Source organism: Danio rerio, chromosome 5, assembly GCF_052040795.2.
Source record: "Danio rerio strain M-AB ecotype USA chromosome 5, GRCz13ab, whole genome shotgun sequence".
Classification (NCBI taxonomy): domain Eukaryota; kingdom Metazoa; phylum Chordata; class Actinopteri; order Cypriniformes; family Danionidae; genus Danio; species Danio rerio.
Window position 1 is genome coordinate 34,584,615 of NC_141025.1, and position 18,122 is coordinate 34,602,736.

The 18,122-nt window shown below is 37.7% G+C and overlaps 1 protein-coding gene across 15 annotated transcripts in view; it reads right to left on the reverse strand.

Moving 5' to 3' along the window:
- Nucleotides 1–4,210: 4,210 nt before the first annotated feature.
- The window catches only part of si:dkey-34e4.1, a 78,068-nt gene continuing 64,156 nt past the window's right edge, over nt 4,211–18,122 (reverse strand). For 4 of the 15 annotated variants that reach the window (XR_015491376.1, XR_015491383.1, XR_015491386.1 and 1 more), the window contains 2 exons: nt 7,164–8,709; nt 4,211–6,641 (listed from right to left, as the gene is read on the reverse strand). Coding sequence is in view for 2 of the 15 variants with exons in the window: in XM_087253661.1 (XP_087109787.1) it covers nt 8,184–8,709 (526 nt within the window). In the remaining 13 variants the exon portion in view is untranslated. Of the gene's footprint in view, nt 8,710–18,122 lie in introns of all 15 variants that reach the window. The other 11 variants (XR_015491375.1, XR_015491382.1, XR_015491385.1 and 8 more) reach the window with 3 other exon arrangements.

Below are 18,122 nucleotides of genomic sequence, written 5' to 3' on the forward strand. Positions count from 1 at the left end.
TATTTTAATAAAATAGCCTAAGCTATATTGAAATATTTAAAGGAATTACAAATATTAGATATAATAAAATCACATTAAATAAATAAACCAATATAAAACAAACAAAAGCTAGCTATAACAATTTAGGTCAAGCCGTTTTAAAGCCATATTAAACTTTCATTTTACAAAGGCCTCTCTGAAAAAAATACCTTAGATATTTTCTAAAAACAATAAACACCGGAGGAGGATTAAAATATTATTTATAAAGTATTGGGATACGATGATATTAATCAAATCATCCAAAATGCATTTTTTGGGGTGAGTGAAAGCAGAAACTATGCTATCTTTTATACTGTCATCCAGTCCTGCGCAGAGCCTCTTACAAACGCATCATGGAAAGCTGCAAATGCAAAATGTGTTGTGTGTCCTCAAACAAGTGTTTGTTTTTATTGTATTGTATTGTTTGTTTTTATATGTAGAGCTTTATCAGTGAAAAGCTGCTGAGCGCAACGAAATAGGCTATATTTTATTACTTGCTCTTGAGTGCTGAAATACTTAACACTTTCCTTTACTTAAAATCACAGAATAATGCAACATAAATAAATAAAGGGGAATTATATGAAGTGTATAGCCTAGGAAAAAAATTATATGTTAAGGTGTCTCCCAAGCATTTGGTCTGAATGTTTGATGGCGTCTATCAAAACGAGGATGTTATAAAATACATTTCATATCGAGTTATATTATGGATGGGTGCGCTCACTGCACTGGGTCCCTTCGTTAGTGGTGAGACCACTTGATGCATGATGCTAACAGTCGGTCGACGAGTAAATGAATATGATGAATGATATGATTTTCTGGGGGCGGGGTTTGCATAATGCGCTGTGAGCTACAAGCCCGACAGTGGAAATGCGACATGATTTTGGCCTCACTGCTCAATTACCAATTAGCCCGGCCCGGCCCAAGAAAAGCCCTGGCTCGCACTGGCTCGACAGTGAGAATGCAGCTAATGATCAAACTAAAATATAGAGGTAACAGCTTTTATTTTGATATAATTAAATAACAAAAAAGTCAAGGTGCAAACATTTACACTTTTAAACAATTGAAAGAATTATATAGATAGATAGATAGATAGATAGATAGATAGATAGATAGATAGATAGATAGATAGATAGATAGATGATAGATAGATAGATAGATAGATAGATAGATTGATAGATAGATGATAGATGATAGATAGATAGATGATAGATAGATAGATAGATAGATAGATAGATAGATAGATAGATAGATAGATAGATATAGATAGATAGATAGATAGATAGATAGATAGATAGATAGATAGATAGATAGATAGATAGATAGATAGATAGATAGATAGATAGGCTCACTTGTCTGCTTATAAATTTGAAACCTCACTGACAATCCAGAAAGGTAGAAGTGGGTCCGGATCTTCATGGGAGCATGTTAGCCTGCCCGCCAATGCAACGATGGACATCACGTTCCCGCTGTGATCTAATGAGAGGACGGCCATCCTGGTGGATGGTCCAGCGCGTTCACTTAAATCTTAGACAGAGTGCACTGACAAGGAGTGAGAGATTCGCGAGTCCGAGCGCGATGGATACAGGCTTGCCCATCCACTAACCGACTAGCAGGGAGCAAACCCTAATGCTAGAGTACGCTTCGACCTCAGTTGCACAACAGTCAAGCCCTCGCAGTGAGGGCAAGAACAGTGCCTGTCATCTGGGACGAAGAACCCACCATATCCAGAAATGTATGGTCTGAACAAAAATAAACCAGACACCTGTCTTTAGCAAAGCAGTACAGAGAGCCACTTCTGAGATGCTTCTGTGAAGTGCAGCTGGTGCAAACGCAAGCATTGAACAGAATGGCCGCGATCAGTGTAAATCTGGATTTAGAGGCATCGCGTCAGCACATTCTGAAATTACATGCCCACACCGGGAATATTTCTTTTGCATTCACACAGTGAAATTCTGGCATTTTACCTGTAATGTCTCAATACTTGGTTGCTGATTTAACCTGGTTCTTGCTGGACATAAGCTGGTTCTTAGTCATACCAGCAAAAAAAAACAAAAAAAAAAACATGCAAATGTTAAAAAATTACTGTTTTGAATGTGTCATTCTTTTTTTAGGAGAGATAATCCTAATCCTTTTATTGTGCCTTTCCATTCTTTAACCACAATCAGACTGGAGATTTAGAATACCACAAAATAGATTTAATTAAAACATAAAACGGAGATGTCTGAAAATAGCCCTTCAGGACAACCTGAAGTCTCCACTAGACCAACTGAAGAGTTTGTTTTCTCTGGTCCTGCTTTATACAGATTTTCTCCAGTCACACATGTGTGTGTTCTCATTTAGACTCGGACTATCTTTGGATACGTTTTTACTTTACTGAAAGTCAAGTATATGTTTAGGTGGTCATGTTATTCTTGTCCTGCACACTCTGCAATGAAAGCAAACGGCTATATACATTTGTCTCCCCACATTCCCCAAAGTATTTACATACATTGCCATGATTGTACATTAATTTGTCATATATCATTCTCCTGAAACATATATAATCAGTGCTTTACATATTCAGTTATTCTACAGTATAGCTTTTTAGGTGTTTTCCTGCTTCTCTGCCACCTCTCATTTTGACCATACCATAATATCCTTAGTTCACATGCTTGCTGCTGCACATTTTTAGAGAATACAAACTGCTGCACAGTTTTAGAAAATAAAAATCTTCATCAATTGTTGTTCATCTAAATCTATCCCATCAGGTAGAATGTGTGTGTATTGATGTAGCTAGTGTATTGTATTGGTGGTGCAGTGTGTACATAGAGTGTTCCAGGGGCAGCAGTCAAGGGCCCAGAATTGCAGTAACGGTAAGAGGCTCACATGAGCTAAATATTGATTGGAGCGAAGAGTCTCCCTCTCCTTCAGCCATTAATCCTTTATTACCATTCCCCTCTGCCCTTCTGCTCTAAAGGAGGATGAGGAAAGAGGAATATCCCATGTCCCTTATGAAATGAGTATCCTGCAAGAAAGGGATTCCCTTCTCTCGGCTGAAAGTGAAGTAGGAACAGGGAGAATCCCACAGCTCTCCAGGACACAAGGTGATAAAATCACAATACTGTAGATACAAGGTAAGATCTCGCTGCTGTTTCTTGAGTAGTAAATTAGCAGAAGCAGATTCAAATACTTGATAAATCATAGATCTAAGGTGATCGGACGATGTGTTGAATTCTTCCCATTGCTTTCATAAATTAGCCAGTTCTCAGGAGGATTAGATTTCTAGAGAAAGAAAAAGGTCAGCCCTTATGTCAAATACAAATGTGAAAAGATTTAATGACCAAAATATCACATTGTTGATAAAAAAAAAAAAAAAAAAAAAAAAACGACTGTCACCAAGGAGTCACTTGGCCTTTAAAAAATATCCACATGCATGATTATTTCCCATATGGAATCTAATATATCGCAATATATGACATAAAAGCTCATAACTGGTTATTGAATATATAAAATATGCCATATATGCAACGCATATATTTCCAAATATTGCAAAAATTGCCATTTACATATATATTTTTTCAACCTTTGGAATTTCGAATGTGTACATATGCTCAAAAATATATATATTTTATATTTATACTTTATATACGCAGCCCAAAATTATTCACACCCCTGGCAAGTTCGGACTTGAAGTTACTTTAAGACAAGAAATAACACATGCAACTCCCAAAAGCATCTAAAGCATCCTAACTACACTAATTTATTGGGGACAGCAGTTTTATTAACCCAACAGATGAAAAACAGAATCTCTCTGCTGTTGGTTTGTGGACAGTCATGGCTAAGACAAAGGAGTTCAGTGAGGACCTGCAACTAGTCAGGCAAGGCCAGTGGCTACAGTGCAAAGTTACAGAAAAAAATACCAGACGTTCTGCACTTTGAAAAATTTCAGCAGATGTGGTCGGAAGCCAAAAGTGACACAATATAATTTCCTTAATTGAAAAAAATATATACTGTAAAGGGCAATATTTTGGAAATATGTTTTATATTTGTGAAATCCATCATATATTGCAATATATAGTTATGGGTTTTGCTTTGCACAGCTTATTTTGCAAAATATTTTCTAATATTTAATATTTCAAACCAACTGTTTTAAAATATTGCACACATATATACATGAATGAAAAAAAAATTGTCCAAAAACCCAAACAGATGATTTGTTTATCGCTTTTATTTCCATAAGCACTTTTTTTATTTATTTAAACACATTTAAAAATACCATTCAATGCATCTCTTTTAATACCTTCTTCTACTTCCATCGTTTCCCTTTCTCCTCCCTTTCCTTCAGTTCTCTTCTCGAGGTGTCATGCTAAGCCATATCAGCAAAAAGCACCTGCTCACGCCACTGCCTTTCATAATGACACAAATCCCTCCTGTTCATCCTTCTGTCCAACCACCCTCTAATCTGCCCCTTCATTATTATACTCCCTGATACATTATAGTTTATCCACACATCCACAGCTTTGTTTCTCGTTAAGCGGCACACTCACTTCACAGTTTTAGGTCATAGAAGTCTTTCCAGTTTGTTTAAAATAAAGCTGATCTGGAGGCAATATATTTTTTCAAATACTTATTCAAATTATATGTGATCCTTCAAACTTATTAAAAAGCATTTGAATTCTGAACTGACTCAACAAGTGGGAATGATTAGAATCTCTTAGACCTGTTTTTAATATGAAGGCGCAGCTTGTATTTCATCTACATAGCCAAAATAGAAAAAAATTCTTTTCCCAGCAGGCACAGGACGTCAACATGATGCCAGATTGACGTTGCACCCCGATGTCATGGACGCGTTGCATTTTGTTTGGAAATAAAAATCAGATTGACTTCAGAACCCAACATCAGGCCGACGTCAATGTCCAAGGTCCAGTCTAAAATCAACCAAACATCAACGACTAATGATGCTACAGCTAGATGTTGTGTGGACGTTACCACTATGACGTCTATCAGATGTTGCATTTTGATTGCCATACCTGATGAATAAATGTCAGTATCTGACGTCAATATGACGTTGGGATTTTGGTCCAACACAACCTAAAATCAACCAATTATCAATGTCATTTGACGTCATTATTGGACGTCAAAATAACATTGTCCTTAGATGCTGGCTAGGCATTGAATTTTAGTCACCTGATGTCACAAACGAAATCTAACCTAATATTAACCACTTATGACATTGTGTACCTGCTGGGTTGTGTTGTGAAAAAAGTTTCACATTTACACGACAACATTTTTAAAACAATTAGCATTTACAAATCTGCAAAAAGCCTGTATTATATTTGCCAGTCAAATATTTAGCGCTGTCATCTTGTTAGTAAACAGTAAAAGTAAGCAACTGACGATGTGCAGTTAAGTGCTTGTGTCTGTAGAATTTTCCATGCTTGTAAGATGTTGGTTTTAATGCAAAGTAAATCCACACTTGCTAAAGAAGCATTAGGAAATTTGAGCAACAGCAACACTACCACATACTCCACCACTGTGTGTTCGTTAGCGTTTGGCTTTCATATACACCTTCCTAAACATTTACCATGCATGAGTATGATCTCATCCTTTTCAAAGACTCTCGGTTTTGTGTATTTACAAGAACACAACAACCGCAGTGTTTGTTGGTTACCGTCCACTTTGTAACCTGTTTTCAGATTTATGCATTTCAAGAGTTCACACTTAAGGCTGATTTGTACTTCTGTGTCAAGCGCACGTGTATGCTACGGCACTGACGCATAGCCCTACGCCGTGGCCGTCGGCGTCGCTTACGTGCACCTCTCAAAAAATGTAACTACACATTGCAACGTCGTGTAGTGCAAGCTCTGTGATTGGTCGGCTTGGTAGCGCTGACGAGTCTGGGTGGGACCGAGAGACGTGCGAATGGCGCGACCCCGATGGAGCGATTGTTTACAAGTGTGGAGTCCTGTGAAGGAGCTCCGGGTGGAAAGTTTTGTTTTGTGTTTACCTCATAGTTAAAGTTGTTGCACGTCCGCCGGTTCCTGCCTCAAAATGAGCGAGTTTGAGCCACTTGTACATCCAGGAAGTGTTCAGGAAAAGCAAAACAGCAGCGAAGAAACTCGACACAGTGGAGCATTTACACCTCACTGCCAACTAGCGTTTCGGAAGTGTTAATGCAGACCAACAGAGACAGCGCGCAGAAGTATAAATGCACAGCTTCGCGCGTTGCATGCGCCGTGGGTTACGCCGGTCACTTGACGCAGAAGTATTAACCAGGCTTTAGCTGATGATTGATTGTAAAGCGTGTTTGGCATGCTTTTCGAAAGCGAGAGGGAAGTTTGAAGTCAGGTAGATCTCTAGACCGACCATGCTGTTTAGGGCTCAAGACAAATTAAGAATTGCTATGGAGAGATATACGGCTGGCTAAGAGCTCATCTGTGGTGCCAATTTTGGTTTAGTCAATTCACTTATGTCGCTTGTCTTTGGATGGTGGGAGGAAACCCACACAAGCACGGGGAGAACATCTAAACTCCACACAGAACTGTTCAGTGCTAACCACTGAGCTACTATGTAGCCTTATCTAGGAAAAGGAGTAGGAGTGGAAGAGGGGGAATCTTCCAAGCCAGGGGTGTTCAAACTCGGTCCTGGAGGGCCGGTGTCCTGCAGATTTTAGCTCCAACTTGCCTCAACACACCTGCAAGGATGTTTCTAGAAAGCCTACTAAAGCTGCGGTCACACTAGAGTCTGATAATGGGAAATTCTGTTGTGTGGAGCTGCAAAAAGAGGCGGGATTAAAGAAGATTATTAGACATAAAAAAAAAGCGAGCGATTGCTCCATGATCCCAATTTCTGTCCAGAGAGATCATGCTTTGATCCTCGATTGGTCTCATTCAGTCAAGTGATACAATTTCGCAGGTCAGAGTTCACCAAGCTTGAACTTTGCGCCGCAGCAACCTGCGAAACTTGACGCATGACCTTGCGTTTCCGGTCTGACGCATTTGCATGCGTATGAATGGAAGTCTATGGGGAGAAAAGTCCAGTGTGACAGCAGCTTAAGAGCTTGATTAGCTAGCCCAGGTGTGTCTGATTAGGGTTGGAACTAAACTTTGCAGGAGTCCGGCCCTCCAGGACTGAGTTTGGACATGCCTGTTCAAGGTGAAGATGACGGAGGTATGAAACTGTGGTTATTTATAGTGAGTTAGGAATAGTTTGATTGGTGAATCATGTGCTCATGCGGGACCACCATAAGCATGTGATCCTCATGAAATTAGTTTAGAAATTAACTTTACTTTGAGTCCAAAAATGCATAAAAGTTTAGAGTTTGGTTTGAAAACGTTGTCGTGTAAATGCCCCCTATGTTCCTTAGTAGATGATCTGATGGTTTATTTTTAAGAAGAGATCATTGTGAGACCGGACGACTCTGCTAAACTGAGAAAACCAGTGATTCTTTGTAGTGACTACACATTCATAGGATGTGTAAATTATTGCATCTATTGCTCATGCAACACCTCTGCCTGTTTTATCTTTGCAGTCTTTCCACCAGGAAAAAGTGATAATTAACTTCGCTTATTCTACCTTGATTGGAATAAGGGAGGATGTTTGGCCTTTCAAGATGTCTAGACATATAATCATGTCCCTATTCAATCCCACATCTTACAGCATGAAACTAAATGTGGATTCCTGCTAAACAAACAATAATAAAAAGTTAACCCCGTTTTTTATGTTTCTACAGCTTCTGTACATACTTTTCACCAGTCTAAAATACTGTCCCTGCTACATAACTGCTCTTTAGCATCCATAAACAATTCAAATAATATAGAAATCAATTTGCGCTAGTACAAAATTTGGATCTGAACTTAGTAAAGTAAAAGAAACAAACAAAAAAATGGCAACACTAACACAAGCAGTTCCTATCAACGTAGCAGTAGCCAATGCACTTCATTCACTGCTATAACTATTCATCTAAAAAAATACACTATATCCATCTGTCAATAGTAGTCTACTCTGTATCCAAATCTTCTTCATCATAACTTCTTAGAGATAAATTCATTTGAGGGCACTGTAGATAAAAACAGCCACCCTAGTGGCTGTGATGGATCAAAACAACACGTGAAAGACTACCTATGAGAACTAACACGGGTATCATTGTTGTTGCAACTTCTCTTCTCTCTGTTATGAGTAGGATTTCAACTCCTGCATGGGGTGTTGACATTATAGCTGGCGTCCTCCAGAAACTCATCTTCACTTAGGCTTATATGAAGGCAGGTGTCATTGACCGGCGAGGAGAACGGGATGGTTTGCTCAGGTGTGGTCGATTGCCGTGGACTTCCTCCATCTGCAGCTGGATGATCCTCAGGTAAGCTGCTGCATGTGCTGGATGTGGAGATAAATGCAGAGCTCTGGTCATCGTCTCTGGATTGGGGGGATATGAGGGATTTGTCATCCGAACGAACGCCTGAATCTTCACTTGCTGAACATGACACGCTGGTGCCGTTGGTGTGAGAATAGAAATCCCCAGGTGAAACTGAGCACAGGGTGATATCAGGAAATGAGGAGCTAGCGCTGACATTTGGTAGAATATTTCCATTTACAGCTGTGGCTATAGTCGAATTTCTGTACTCGGCCTCCACGCCCGGAGAGAGAGTCCTGTTTGAACGTTTGCGGTTCAGGGGCTGAGGTGGCGGGTCCAGTTTAGGGATGATTTGTGAATACCTGTGGAAACCAAAAAAAGGGAGTAAAACGTAAGTGAATGAGTTTATTTGAGTAAAATTATTTCAAAACATACTGATGATTAATATGTGTAATTGTACATTTGTTCTAACCAAGCACAACACAGCCGTCTTATTTGTAAACATGACATTTGTTTTTTTTATTTACATAATAGAGTTTTAAAGTGTGCTACTACAATCCGGTTGTTAAGTGTGACGTCACACGAAGCAGCTTCCGGATCCAAGCGATCTACCAAACGGTATGGGGAGACTCAACAAATGGTAATATTATTATTATTATTAACAAATGGTTATTATTATTATAGTAAAGTCACGCTTTGATGTACGGCGTGCGGGCGGCGAAGAGTGTCGGAGACCAGCGATTTCAGAGGAATGGAGTTTTATTGCAGAAAACTGGGATAGTTTGTCATCTGCGCACGATGAAGCGAGAGATGTGCGAACTGCCCAGGGAATGCCGGCTGGTGTCGTCTACCATGAGGACCGTTTCCTTCGACCCGTATGTATGGAGCCTGCGAGTAAACAGGTGGTTTCGTCTTTGAACTTGGATTCTCCGGTAAGCGCATATCATCAAAATGTTATTCATGATGCGGACTTCAAGAGATCATCTAAAGGTCTACGTATTGCTCATTTAAACGTAAGGAGTCTTCTGCCAAAGATTTCCGAGCTAAGACTGTTGTGTTCGGATCTACGGTTGTCGGTATTTGGGTGTAGTGAAACTTGGTTGGACGGTTCAGTGTTGGACTCAGAAATTGAAATTGCGAATTATAGTTTGATAAGAAGAGACCGAAATCGTAATGGTGGTGGCGTATGTGTTTATATAAGATCGGATTTGTCTTTTAATGTTAGAAATGAGATGAATAATGCATCCATTGAAGCTGTGTGGGTGAACGTTTTATTACCAAAGAGTAAACCTATTTTAATTGGAAACTTGTATCGGCCACCAGATCAAAGTAATTTTTATGAATTGTTGGACGAAAGTTTAAATGATTTTGTGAAAACCCATGGATCGGAAATTATAATATGTGGGGATTTAAATACTGATATGTTAAATGTGGACGCTGTGTTATATAAGGCTTTTAAACATTTTTCAGATTTTTTTGGATTGAAGCAAATTATTAAGGTTCCAACTAGAATTACTCCCAAATCGCAGTCTATTATAGATTTGATTCTTACATCTGATTCAGATAAGATAAGTTGTAGTGGTGTTATTGAGTGTAGTATGAGTGATCATTTTTTAGTATATTTATGTAGAAAAGTGCAAAAGGTGAAGCTTATGGGTCATAATACTGTTTTAGTGAGGTCAATGAAGAATTATAGTCCTAATTTATTTTGTGATATATTGGATAAAGTTGATTGGTCCGGGGTAAGGGGATCCAAGGATGTGGAGGCAGCATGGGATTGTTTTAAGGATCTGTTCAGTAATGCTTTGAATAAAATAGCACCATATAAAAAAATAAGAGTTAAACAAAGATCAGACCCTTGGATTACAGATGAAATTTTACAACTGTTAAAGATAAGAGATGAGAGTTTTGCCAAGTTTAGGAAGGATAGTAATTGTAGCAGTTATGAGTTTTATAAGTTAAAGAGAAATGAGGTTAGGAACAAAATAAGAGAAGAAAAAAGGTTTTTTTTTAAGGATAAGATCAATGAAAATAAATTTGATCCAAAAAAACTTTGGGGTGTACTGAGAAATTTAGGTTATTCAAATGCTAAAAGTAGGAAATCATCTAAAATTAACTTAAAGGTAGAAGACAAATTAATAGTTCATCCGAAGGATATTGCCGAATCTTTTAATCAGTATTTTATATTGTTAGCAAAAAAATTATGTGGTCAGCTTCCAGGGCAACCTGATATTTACAATGAAGATAGAGTGTTTTCTTTTTATAAACAACAGGACATTTTGCCGGATTCTTTTAGTCTGAGACCTGTTACAGAAAGTGAAGTTTTAAAAATTATTAGTGAGTTAAAATTAAATAAGGCTCCTGGAGTTGATAATATTCCTGCTAGATTTTTTAAAGACTCTGTTAAAGTGATTGCCCCCTTGGTGTCACATATTTTAAACTTATCTATTGAACAAGGGAAAATACCATGTGATTTTAAAAGTGCTAGAGTTATACCATTATATAAAAAAGGAAGTACGTTAGATATGATTAACTATAGACCTGTATCAATCTTAGGGGTTATGTCTAAAATTCTGGAAAAAATTGTACACGAACAGATAGTCAACTACATTACTAAAAAACATATTTTGTATGAGTTACAGTCAGGTTTTAGAGCATTGCATTCCACCGAGACATGTATATTACATATGACAGACAAAATACGGAGAGCTGTAGATGGTGGCAACTATTGTGGAATGGTGCTGCTGGACCTTCAGAAGGCTTTTGACACTGTGGACCATCAAATTTTACTATATAAATTAAAGGCAATTGGATTTGATAAAGTGTCTTTAAAGTGGGTTCAGTCATATCTGCATGATAGAAACCAGAGAGTCGATATAAAGGGTATATTATCTGCTCCCTTATCAATCAACTGTGGAGTACCTCAAGGAAGTATTTTAGGTCCATTATTTTTTCTTTTATATATTAATGATTTAAAAATAGCGTGTTCAGAGGAGCTCTATCTTTATGCTGATGATGCCGCAATTTTAGTATCTCATCATGACAAAAGGGCCCTGGAAGAAATTATTAAGGAATTTATGAGTTCACAGTTAAAAAGTGTTTACAACTGGTTTTTAGACAACAAACTTTCTTTACACATGGGTAAAACAGAGGCTATTTTATTTGCTTCAAGAGTGAAATTAAAAAAAGATGATAATTTGGTAGTTAAGATTAATGATTGGAAAATTCAGTCAAAAAATGTGATAAACTATTTGGGTTGCTTAATAGATAATAAATTATCAGGAGATGCTATGGCAAAAAAAGTTATTACGAAGATTTGTGGAAAAATTAGGTTTTTAGCAAGGCAATCTGATCTTTTGGATGTTCATTCTTTACAATTGTTGGCAGGAGCTTTAATTCAACCCCATTTTGATTATGCTACGTCATTTTGGTACAGTAGCTGCTCACAAAATTTGAAGGAGAAATTGCAAAAGGCACAAAATAAATTAGTACGAATAATTTTAAAAATGCATCCTAGAGCACATTTGCACATACGTAAAATGTTTAATAATGTGGTTCCTAGCTATTTGATGAACTATTTTCAAATGGTGAGGCAACAGCATTCATACAGTACTAGGAGTTGGGATTTTAATATTTGTTTATTTAAATTTAGAAGTTTAGTGGGGAAAAATATGTTTTTATATACAAGTGCAATCATGTGGAACAAACTACCAAAAGCAATCAAGGAAATAAAAGATTTAAGGTTGTTCAAAAAAGCTATTAAAAGATGGTTGTTTGAGGATAATTAGTTTTGCATGGTGGATGAGGATTTTTTAAATTATGTTACTTGAGTGTGAATAGGTTGGCGGCTGGAGGGACATTGTGTCTGGATAGGTTGGCTGTTTGTACCGCTGTGGCGACTGTTTGTTTTATTCTTCATTAGTATTATGAAGCCATACATTGTTTTAATTTAACAGAGGACCACAATGGAAATAAGCCCAGGGCTTTATTGTGTTTTTATCCTCGACAGTTTTTTTTAACAAAGTGTATGGAATACTTTTTGTACAGTTTGTCTAAAATCTGTCAAATAAAATTCAATTCAATTCAATTCAATAATAATCATCTACAAAGCGATGTAATACTTACAAAAATCACGATTGAAATATTATATCCATGCCTAATATCCGATGACCAAAAAGTGATTGATTGTTAATAACTTGCTAAAATATTGATGTTTGTGATGCAGCAAGTCTAGAGACTGTTGTGTACAATATTTTCTTAATTCAAATGAGTAGCAGCTTGAACCTGGAAACAGTGTTCCATATGTCACGACTTAACAAGCAGACAGCTCAGTTTAGCAACATTATCTGGGTTATGTATACCATTAAAGGGTGTATTTTTATAGTTAACTAACACTTTTTAAAAAATGTTGTCTAGTAATTTAAATAAAGAATGAATCTATCTCTTAAGAAAAAAGTTACAAAAACTGTCAACTACCATAATTGAAACAAAACAATTGAAAATAAAAAATAAAAAAACATCTAGTACAAAATATAAAATATTAAACTAACAACACGAAAAAAAAAAAAAAATACGCACACACTTCTGGTTTGCTATCCACGTAGGGACTCTCCGTAGACGTAATAATGTTTCTAATGTACAAACTGTATTTTCTAACCCTTACCCCTAAACCCAACCCTCATAAGCAAACTTTTTTTGCCATCTTGCATTTTATTAGGATATGACAGTATATTAGACTGGAAGGGAAGTTAGAGAGGGGGAATGAGATTGGGAAAGGTCTGTGAGCCGGTACTCAAACTCAGGAGGCCTGAAGTGCTATACAAGGCAATCAGTGACAACATTCATTCATTCATTTTTATTTCAGCTAAGTCCCTTTATTAATCTGGGGTTGCCACAGTGGAATGAACCGCCAGCATGTTTTACGCAGCGGATGCCCTTCCAGCCGTAACCCAACAATGGGAAACACACATACACTCTTGCATTCACATACACACACACATTACGGACAATTTAGCTTACTCATACACCAATACCAAATATCTTTGGGCTGTGGGGGAAACCGGAACACCCAGAGCAAACCAACGCATATAATGAGAACATGCAAACTCCACACAGAAATGCCAACTGGCCCACTCGGTGCTTGAACCAGCGACCTTCTTGCTGGGAGTTGGTCATGCTAACACTGCGCCACTGTGACGCTATAGAGTTCTGATGCAAAAACCTCTAAATGCCATCAGAAATTTTCTCCTAAAATGAGTATTTCTTTTCAGCCCCCTATGTTTATGTTAAGTTATTTCACTTTAAGGGCAATGAAAAGAACTTGTTTGTCACTATAAAAGTAAAATTAATGAGCCTACACAGGCTAAGAAAAATGCTAATTTTAGTAGAAAATATCAAATGACATTTAGAGGTTTTTGCATCTAATCTCTTCACACACACACACACACACACACACACACACACACACACACACACACACACACACACACGCACACGCACACGCACACGCACACGCACACGCACGCACACACACACACACACACATATGGATTTGTGACCAGTGATATTTTAGCAGGCAGAGCTTCAGACACAATTAAGTACATAATTTGGCCAAAGTGCTTCCCAAAGGTAAAAAATAGAAAAAAGGGGGAATGAAGAAAAAGCAATAAAAAAAAGCAAAAATCTTTATACAATTATTTGCAATTTAAAGTACACTCAAAAAGATGTGGTTTTAACTATGATTTTAAGTCAGATAGCAAGGAGGCATTTCTGATAGGTAGAGGCATAATTTTATAGCTTAGGACAAACTACTGAAAAGGCTCTGTCAACCCTGCTCTGCAAACGAGACCGTTGAACTGACATGAGCTGGCCGTCTTGAGATCTGAGCGACCTAGTTGGATTATGGGGGGTGAGTAAATCTGCAAGATTATTGCGAGTTTTATAAACAAATAGCAGAATTTTGAAGTAAGTGAAGTTTATGTATAAACTAATTTCGAGAGGATCACGTGCTTATGATTGCTAGCAGCTGGATCCGCATTATCCAATTCACTATGCTCCAATCAGATGACTCCTAAACTACTATAAATACCCTGGGTTTCATTCCACTGATATCTTCGTTTTAAAGAGTCCCCCCTTCCACCCCTACTCCTCCTTCTTCCTAGATGGGTGACACGGTGGCCCAGTTCGTATACTGTTGCCTCACAGCAAGAATGTCTTTGGTTCCAGGCTTTACCAAACCAGCAGACATTTCTGTGTGGAGTTTGCACTTTCTCCCCGTGCTCACGTGGGTTTCCCGCGGGTTCCCCGGTTTCCTCCCACCGTCCAAAAACATGCAAGTTAAGTTATTTGAATAATCCAAATCGGCACCATAGACATGCATCTAGTATGTAGTTATCTCCGAGAGCAATCACTTACTGTTCATTGGTTACTACAGCAGGGGAGTTCTCAAGATCTACCTGAGCTCAAACTCCCCTCCTCCATTGCAACGGGAGGGAACCCCGGGCTTGAGTATCTCATGAGCTCAGGGCTCTCTCCCGGGACAGCATGCCAAACAAGCTTTCATAATCAATCATCAGCTAAGTGTGAACTCTTGAAATTCTATAACTGACAGGTAGCCAGGATGGGTTTAATAAGGTCTCTTTTAGGACTGCCTGAGGGCAGATGGAAGTCCACGTTTTATAACCATTTGAAGACGATAAATAGATGAAAGCAGCAATCCAGCATATAAATAATCACAACAGTAGAGTCACGAGGAGATGAAAGTGTGGATCACAGTTTCAAAACTTTCCTTGCTTAGTAAAGGTTTTACTCTCGCTAGCCGACGGATGAGGTAAAAGCCGGTGCTGACAAATGAGCTAATTTGTTTATTTAATTTTAAGAAATTGTCAAAATAAAGTCTTTTACTTCATTTGTGAGGTATGGAGTGTGTGCCCTAAGGTCAGCAGAATGTTCAACATAGTGCTCTTAAATGACTTGGGTTTTGTTGTCAGTTAATAAGGTGAAATTGGCTGAAAGCCACACTTTCAGCTACTCTAGACAGGCCAATAGTCTTTGGTATGCTTGATTGTCTTTATGTTTATGGTGTAAAAATGCTGTGGAAATTAACCTCAGTCAAAACATTATACTGGATGTCACGATTACAGCTAATTAGCAGCTGATCCACAAAAGAAGTAAGGCATTCATTGCTTATCACATAATGTCTGGTCAGGGCTTTGTGTCAGAAATGTAGAGAAATCAGAGCAGTAAGATGAGCTTATGTAGTTCACCATGCTGAATCATCAAAAAGAGCTCATATGAAATTCTTTAAGACAGTCTCCATTATGCGTGTATGTGTGTGTGTGTGTGCACTTATCTCTGTCCCACAGTCCCCCTGCTGGGTGAATTAAGCAGAGAAAGAGAGGGGGGAGACAGAAGAGAGGGGGAGAGAGAAAATGGGAGACAGAGCTGCAGGTTCTTGTATTGATGGCTCTACTAAAAATAACTGCAATGCAGTCACTCAGCATGGGACAGAGAAAGCACAACATAAGACTCTCTGTTTAACCCTATAACAACAATACATATTCAGCATATGCACAAGCAACGCAAATTAGATTAACAAATACACTCAATTTATACAAGAGAACAAACAACCTAAGTTAGAGTTAATGCCCATTCACAATAATAACAACAACATAAGGATAATTATAACAGTAACTATCCACCTTTTTTCAATATGTGACTGCTACCTTTCAAATGATGGGTTGCACTTCTGTTTTTGCTATCTTCCATTGATAAAAGACGAAAACAAATTATTTCAAATAATGAGGTTGCGCTACAAATAACTAATTTCAATGTTTAAAACTGGCTGAGAGGTGTATTTTGGCTTTGTGCTATATTGTTATCTGTAATGAAAGTATTGTTAAGCGTGGTATTTTTACTTGACATTTGTTTCACAAAGCTTTTTTCAGTGTTAAATTTCATTCTTCTAGATGTATTTCTCTTTTTAAAAATCACATGACAGGCATCATGTGGCAGAGGAAAAAGTTGGATATAAAATAACAATATTAGCTTTCACACAACACATGATTTTGTCTGTTTATTACCAGTGCCTCTGCAGTATTGTTGTAATGTTGACAGCTAGTGGTCAAACTGGGTACTGCAGTCCAAATTCAAAATAGTGGAGTTTTTTTCCTTGTCCCCTGCTTCCAAATTTCAGGTTAATGAGCACAATGTTGTCTTACACTGTAAGCTGATACACCATTTGCTATCAATTTGTTTGCTGGTACCATGGCTGCATTCTACTTTGTTTTCCACCAACTGGCATAACATTAAAAAGTAAACTGTTAGAAGGTGAAATCACCAAAAAAGGCATGAATAAATAAATAAATAAATAAAATCAAACAATGTAGACTAGGGATGTACCGATTCACTGTGAGCCAGTTGAAAATCGATTCAAATATGTGACAATCGGTAGAAATGTTGAATGAACAACTATACATATTTTGAACAAAGGGGGCACTGTGTTTACAGGTAATATTAATTATTCTCCTTCATAATCATTTTCAGCTCCTGTCTTCATAATTTTATAATCAGTGTTTTATGCCAGCGGCCAGTCCCCTGGAGCAGAGGGCCCATTGACCACCTCTGTATACACTGCTCTCTGGTTTAAGAAAGGCTTTCCTCTTCACACCAGCCATCTCAGTCCCTAATGAAAGTGTTTATTTTCGGCAGGGGACATTGTAAATGTGCAAAGACATCAGCTTATGCAGGAAAACAGATATTCTTATATTCTTTTAAAAATGTAAAATCCCAGCACAGTCACAGTTTTAGTTTGTTTATATTAATGAGTCTTCTTTATTTATATTATTATTGTTTTGCTTATTTTGTTTTTTTGGAATTTAATTGTTTTTAAATTAGCAGTTTAGTTATGGCAGATTTATTCATTTATTTATTTATTTTTGCAAAAAAATGTGCTGCATGTTTCAAATAATTTTGTTAAAAATCATCACTAAATTGTGAATCGTGAGATTAGGATCGTAAATTGTATCTAATCCTGAGTCAGGTTACATTCCTAATACAGACACATTTCAAAAGTGTCAAAAACAGCTAATGATAAGACAGATGATAATAACAACATGGCGGATGCTGCACATTCAAATTCCATTCAGACTGCTCTTTAAGTTGAAATGCATATGTAGTATCAGCTCAGACACTATGCAATACTGTTAATAAGTACACCTACAATTCAACACATTTTGAGTAATATTAGCATAGCTTTTATTTGATCCCTAGCTTGGCCTCCAGACTTTTCAGTTTCTATTCCTTTTTCTCTCTTTCTTCCAATTAGCATATGATCACATCAGCAATCCTGTCTGGCCTTCGACCAAATACTGTCAGGTCTCCTCCTCCTCCTCATCTCTCCAGAGAGCCTCCTGCCGTGTCTCCTCAGCTCATCTCTCAGGGGACTCGCATTGACTCATCTTCCTGTGGGTGTCCAAAGCTAAGTCGTTTCATTTTCAATATTTTTCCACAATATACACATCTCCTGTCTAGCACTCCACTGACTATCAGCTATGTATGTGTGTGTGTGTGTGTGTGTGTGTGTGTGTGTGTGAGTGTGTGTGTTCATAAGTGTAAACAGCTCTAATAAATCTTTTGCATATTAGATCTTGAATAGCCTTGTTTGGAGCTTTTGTGGACAGGATGAAATGTTGAAATGTCACACCAGCCATTTAACAGGTCTAATAATAAAACCTTAAGTCTTGTGTAAAATGCCATAGCATCAATAAAGAATGAG